This window comes from Rhopalosiphum maidis, chromosome 4 (genome assembly GCF_003676215.2).
Source record: "Rhopalosiphum maidis isolate BTI-1 chromosome 4, ASM367621v3, whole genome shotgun sequence".
In the NCBI taxonomy this organism is placed as follows: Eukaryota; Metazoa; Arthropoda; class Insecta; order Hemiptera; family Aphididae; genus Rhopalosiphum; species Rhopalosiphum maidis.
In genome coordinates, this window is record NC_040880.1 from 39497131 (window position 1) to 39504390 (window position 7260).

General features: G+C 37.5%; 1 protein-coding gene across 1 annotated transcript; it reads left to right on the forward strand.

The window, feature by feature from the left end:
- The first annotated feature begins 627 nt into the window (after positions 1 to 627).
- On the forward strand, positions 628 to 4813 carry LOC113558290. The gene is made up of 3 exons (XM_026963762.2): positions 628 to 675; positions 3625 to 3671; positions 3754 to 4813. Exons 1-3 carry the CDS (start codon positions 628 to 630, stop codon positions 4811 to 4813), a joined length of 1155 nt encoding a protein of 384 aa, XP_026819563.2.
- The last annotated feature ends 2447 nt before the right edge of the window (positions 4814 to 7260 follow it).

Below are 7260 nucleotides of genomic sequence, written 5' to 3' on the forward strand. Positions count from 1 at the left end.
ATCGATTTATAGTCATAGACCAATAAATGGTCGTATAAATCAAATTGATAAGTATATATATAGATATAACTCGGTACATTTATTCATTAGTTGTTGAAACGTCAAAGTTACCGGAGTCATTATGCAGAATTACGATCCGATCAATACTTGGTGTTGTGCGTCCCATTGTTGTAAAAAATCGATACACCGCAATTGCAACGAGTGTTCCAAATGTGGTACAAAACACGTGGATTTGACAAAAATCGATGATTTACAAATGAACCGTAAAGGTTTTTCGTATTACGAGATAAAATTTTTATGCGCTACATGTATCGAATCTCGTAACCTTGAAGACGCGATTCGTAAGCAGAACCACGAAAACCGGAGACATGCTGTAAAACAAGCATTCAAAACGTTATGCGATCATTTGAAATTGCTACAAGACAACAAACCAACATCGGGCGATCGATTGATACGCGTTGGCGAATTGTACAAGAAGATGAATCTCGAAGCACCGGTAAATTTTCAAAAAAGTTTTTTCAATCAGTTGCCTATTAAATTCGAAAGAATCAGAAAACGTTATTATTGTAGTAAATGGGTTGTCGACAATTTCGATGTATCTTTATATTATAATTATATTAAAACTTAATGTATTTAAACCATTTGTTATTAATAAATACAATATATATAATCGTGTACTGTATATGTAATTTTATTATTTATAAATACAATATTTTTTTGTTACAATATATCGGAAGTATCTAAAAACAAATCTTTTTTATTTTTCTTAAAACTATTACAATGCAATACGGCGCTTATTTCAATCATGTTCGATCGGACACCGATGTCGGAAGCCATGTTCATAGATTGCATCGCTCTGGATCCTTCGTTCACAAACGTTTTGTTTTGCATTTTGTTCAATAGCGTTTTCGGTCGTTCACTGGTGTAGGCGATCAACGGTCCGTGTGTTCGAGAAGACATGTTTGATAAGTTAGTACTCGATATGAACAGACAAGCCTCGCAAACGTAAATGTTTAAGATTTTAAAATCATTATAAGTTTTGGGATCGAATATATTTTGATTTGTAGCGTAACAATACATGAATTTTATGAAATTGCTAATGAATAACAAAACATTATATTTGAAAAAAGCCAGTTCTGACGAAAATATCAGACTGCACGAGGGTCTCGAATCGTAATAATGTACCAGAGCTTCTTGTTTTATAAGATTACTGCGTTTAGTAGTTTTGTATACATACGATTCGTATACGTTTGAAGATATTTCGAAAACTACAACTTCGTGATATATCATTACCAAAAAATTTATATCGTTACTTTTTTCAAAATTTAAATTGTCCATAGTGGCTTTATTTTTTGTACACACGAATCGTCCATCTTTGTTCTTTATAAACGTGTACGAATTTTTAGATTCATAAAAATCGTCCACATCCGATTCTATATCATGTGTCATGCAAAATTTATAAACGGTTTTTTCGATATTTATAGCACGTTTGTCTATAGCTATTATTTTATACGCGTACGCGCAATCGTGTTCTTTTATTTTCAATATATTAGCGAAACGTTGATACTCTACTATAAAAAAAGGTTTAATGATATCGACGTCATTGATTTGTCCATTTATGGCAGACGATGTTGCACGCGACGTATCGTTGTAGTCTTCTAACGGAGGCGTTGTCGATTCAAATTCATTGTTGAAATACCTATAAATACAAAATCGCTGTGTGAAAAAAATTAAGATTTTAATACACCAAAAAAAAACACACACCATCTTAACCAAATGTATTCATTGTCATTGAACAATATATTCGGTTTTATTTTCGGAATTTTTCGACCAATGCATTTGTATTGTTTCTCTTTTTGATAATGTTTTACGTCTAATGATTGTTGTATGATCTCCGCCGTGGTGTACGATACCAAATCTATGCCCAACGAGCGCGGTTCTATATCCATAAACGCCGATTCGCAAGCCAAAAGTTTATTAAAAATATCACGTGCTTTTTGTTTGTTGTTGTTGAACAGTCGCAAGCATTCGACCAGTGCCATGGACTTGCATCCGAGCATATATCCCGCCAAAGCTCGTGCTTGCGTGCGTATAGTCACGTCGTGATTACACGTTTCGATTATGCACGATGCGAGGCAGTCTATATCGTCGGCCATATTTGATTTTGTATTCAATAGACGTGACCGTTCCATAATGTAGTATCACGGATACGTTACCGACAAGCACGAATCTGGAATCGTTCGGGTTCTCGTGCAGACGTTGTTCGTTTTGAATATGCGATAAAAAACTCAAATAATACGTTAAATAAGCGTCGGCTTGTTGCGAGTGTATGATAAAGTCGGGAATCACTTGTACACCGTTCATGATCCAACGCTTGTGCGCAACTAATTAAATCGAGACGCCCGCGTCGATATTTAATCGAAATCGAATGATAGCTCGGCATCGTTATTACTCACTCTCGACAGAAAAGCTTCTGTCGAGTTTATAAATTTATCGACATTTGTATTTTTTTTTAAACGACTCGGCACAAGTTCTATGGAACTCTTACTGACTACGTCGTACTCGTCGTCGTTATCATCATAGTCATAATCAATAGGTTTAATAGCAGTCACTGTGTTATTATTATCATCATTATCGGTAACGTTCGGATGATGATCAACGTCGTCGGTATCGTCTAGAAAAAAATCCTCATCGTTTTCTCTCGCGTCGGTCGCATTCACATTATTATCAATAGTCTTGTCCAATAGATTGGTGTAATCTATGATGGATTCGGTATTATGACATTGTGACGCTGAATGCGACGGACTTATGCTTACCACAGACCCGTCGTCGTTGTCGGGTACGCCATCATCATCGTTTTTAGGATTTTCTAAATCGTATTCTTTGTTTGTATAACTTAACGTATTTTCTACGTATTCGTGAATCCGATCCGTCGTCGTTTCTTTTAATCGTTTGACGACGACGTCGTCATCATCATCATCATCACTACCAATCGAGATGGAATCTGATTTTCGTTTAGTCGTCGAATTTGTTTTCTGTTGTACCACCGATACCGATGGTAATGATTTCACGACACTCGGATTGTTCAATGTATTAGATTTATCGTTGAACGTATTGGAAAACGAATTCGAGAAATGTTTAGGTGAACTTATCGACGCTACTATGGGTATATGATGTTGTTTTTTATTTATTATTTCGATTTTTTCTCGGACGTTGTCCGGTTGTTTTTCAGAATCTGTAACATGCGTACCGACGTCGTTTAATATTTTTTCCAAACTATCCAACGAAAGACCCAATGCACCGGTGATTATATTTTTGGTCACCGTGAATATTATATTGTGTTTTTTAAAGACGCTAGAAGACGGAGACGATTCCAAACACGCTATTTCATCACTTTCTACGGTGATTTTTATATTCTCGGGTTTGATGTACTCACAGAGTACGGGATAATCGTTTTTAAACGTGTTTACGCCTAATTGCAAAGCGGTTTTTATAATAAACTTAGAAACTAGTATAGGCAGATATCGCGTCTGAAACGAACTGTTGATGTTGACCAATTCCCGTAGTTCCGAAACTTGTAGATCTTCTATTTTTATTTGTTTTAATATAGGAGACTTTTCACAGGCCGCGTACAACGCAGCTCGTGCAAAAGCATCGTCCATGCTACGAACGTGCGTGTGTCTACGAAATGATTTTACGTATATTTTTAATAGTGATTTTAATTTTAATTTCGTTTATATTACTATATATCAGATTTGATACCGATATATTGCAAAGAACCGTCAAAAACGCTAGACATTTAAAGGAAAACGACGCCATGGCCGGTCTGATAAACGGTTCGGGCATTAATAATATACCAGAATTGAACATAATCACAACAAACGCTGCCGTAAATTTTGCAAACAAATGCGATAAAAAACCGATATTTTACGGAATGTCCGGAACCGATACCGATTGCAAAAGAGCATGCGCCAACGACACGGCGCACGTAGTAAATGTCACAAACGACGATTCTATGTATTTCGAAAACACTAAATTGGAACCCGGTGTGTACTGTGCTATTGGCCGCAGACCCGCGTGTAACGTAAAAACGACATCTATACTAATGACGATTAATTCGGTAACATGTCGGTCCAAATACCCACGCTTGTTTGGCGGCGAAACGGGAAACGACGTGATAGCTTGCAACGATGTATCGATAAACGACCCGTTGAATATTTTATGGGATTATAGAGACAATGTCAGAGTGCGTGCCGAGACAATAGATATGCACGATACTGACGAATTGCTGAATAACGGAGCGTATCGTTTCAGATGTCGTTATTTTGGTAAAGATTCCAATGGAAACAATTTCATAGAAAACCCGTACGATAGATTGCATCCAATGCGTAACTATTGTTCCGAATATATTTACGGAGCACACCCGTCGATACGACCGGTCGTGGACGTAGAAGCCGGTACCATGTATTGCGATTGCGGTGACCCAAACGTTACGCGCGTGCGCAACATAAATATCGACGATCGGTCTACACGGTGTTCCGAAGAAACGTACGAATACAAAACACTGTATCCAAATCAAAAAAGTATAAAAATACCGTATAAATGTTTTACAATAAATTCTCCGATAGAGGACGTTGGACGATACATGCCTTGCCCTCCGGACCAGTTCGTACGAAATGGTAGCCGTATGGCTAGCGTTAACGTTATTTACAGTGATTTGGATTCGGTGCCCATCGAACACCCGTATTATAAAGATTTTAATTTTAAGGAAACGATGTTGGGTGACGCTAAAGGAATACGATTTATAGACTAAAAAAGTTTTTATTATTGAAATATTGCTAAAAGAATTCAAAATCATCGTCGTCTTCGTCTTCGTAGCTGTTGAGGTTATTGATCTTGTTTTTAAAATTTACGACATTATTGCAATTCGTGTTTTCGACGATGGCCTGTGTAACTGTTGTTGAACCAGCTCCGACGTGTTGTTCGGAAACGGTGTTGTTCATACTCCGACAATCGATGTCCATAAAATGTATCGGTTCCACGTCCATTAACATCTGAACGGGGGCCTGTGTAAAAAATCAAAATATTAAACATAATCGTATACGTATGCATAAACTATATTATAATATTACGATTTCGTTTTGAAAGATCTTATTCTTGTTCATGTATTTTTTTAAATTAATTTTATAATCCAAGTTCATGATAAATCGCTTAGATTCGTATTCAGATTCTCCGTCGTCTTCAAACAACCGTCGTCGGACGTTGCCTTCATTAAGCAACGGAGCTGATACCGAGGTCTTTAAAACGTTTTCGTATTCTACACAATTTCTCAGACATTCGACCAGTGTCGTATTTTTTGACCAGTTGTACAGACTCGATGCAACTAATCGATCGTTATAATCGGCTAAAGCGCCGTCTTTACAGATATGCACTATAGTCTTTACATAGTTATACGCTGTATTTTTTAACCGTGGTACATCTACCGGTAACATAACACCTAACGAAATATACATATAATATATGCGCACTATATCGTATAACTCGTTTTTCAAGTCGACAATGTTTTTCAATTTACCGATTTCGTGAATTTTTTTTATCTGTTTCATACTTCCACGGTTCCGAAACCCCGATAATAAAATCAATGTCACTATTTCAAAAATACGATTTTTCCAAACGTCCGTGTTTCGTTGTGCGTCTATATTGCAATCCAACAAATCCATCTCGTAATGATTGACTATGTCTAATTCTTCGGGTCGTATGCATGTAAAAAAACCGCCGACCATACTGGGTGTCAGTAACGAATCCGTAAAATCGGTACCGGACATGGTACAAAACGTGCGAAACACCAGCTTTGAAAACTTTAAACGTCCCACAGTGTCGTCGAATCCGTATATCCGCATCGGTTTACTATGAGTGTTGCACTCTACCCAAGCGCACGAATCATAGACTTCTACAGATTTATCGTAATCATCGTTTTGATCAATTATGTTTAACGGACAATCGTCAAAGTTGTAGGTTTTCGGTATTATAGATACCTCGTTTTTTATATTAGGCGTATGTCCGTATAGAATTGACAACATGTCACTGTCTTTTGTGAGAAACACATTGAGGTTTGACGATTTATCACGATTCAAATACATCTGTAGTTCACCTTCACCAGAGACCAATTGAACGACCCGATACCCCTCGCGTTCGCACATTTCTTTGAAAACGTCCCGGATCAAACTCGTGCATATGTCCACGTCGTAACTGCGTTGTTCTTTGTTTTGCACTCGTTTCCCGTCCATGTACACGTATACAACATCGAACGTTTTACCGAAATACGACTGTAACACGCTGACCAGATTTCGTAAATATTTTGCACTTTCTCGGGCTATAGCCTCTTCGGCGTTTCTCTGGGTTTTATTGTGATCGGTCATACCTTTGAATCGTATCAACTCACCGTCGATATAAATATTAGACGTGTTGCAATGTGTACGTTTATACAGACCATTGTTGAAACGATCGGTTATGAGATCACGATTCAATATACCCATTTTCTCTAAATTACTAGTTATATAGATGTTTTACGGACGAACGTGCGGCACTGACTGGTCGTACAGTTTATAAATATTCTATATTTATGTCAGATGTCCGATTTTTATCAACGTATTTCGTATGATCGGCGCAACGCCGGATCAGAACATAATAACAAATGTATGTTTCAGGGATTGTCGCCGTGTAGCGATCATGTATCCAGATTCATATGCAACGCACACGCCTCGACCATATTCGGTCTAATTTATCAATACACGCATACCACTGACGGTAATAACGAAGTTTCGTATTCGGTAGTCACGTACACCACAACGTCCACATGGAACTGGTATCTACCCCTGTTCAAAGACCACGTAACCAACGTAGTATCATGCGATGAGATTATGGCGTACGCGTCCAACATATCTAGTCTTACAAACGGGAAATACGACGCTTTAAAACTGTTCGATATACTTACTCATTACATGAGTCTGAACGCTTTTACGGAAAAATGTTCACCGAAAACTTGGTTCGATGATAACCCCGCCAATTCTGTAATAATGTACGACGAGATCGATAATAATATTAAATTCATTACCGATTTACCACAACTGCACAGATATCTGTTTGCGTACATGGGTAGTTCGTTAGTGAAAAACGGAAACGTTAATAAAATACAAATAGACACAGTTGCGTTGTTGAGAACCAACAACGTGTCATCTGCCACGTTCACATTAATCAATA

What these genes read in the sequence shown, in the direction of transcription:
- LOC113558290 (XM_026963762.2), top strand. Translation starts at nt 628, where the DNA reads ATGTATTTAAACCATTTGTTATTAATAAATACAATATATATAATCGTG. An exon ending in ATACAATATATATAATCGTG is followed by an intron (nt 676 to 3,624) that starts TACTGTATATGT and finishes GACTTTTCACAG; the next exon opens with GCCGCGTACAACGCAGCTCG. An exon ending in GCATCGTCCATGCTACGAAC is followed by an intron (nt 3,672 to 3,753) that starts GTGCGTGTGTCT and finishes ACTATATATCAG; the next exon opens with ATTTGATACCGATATATTGC.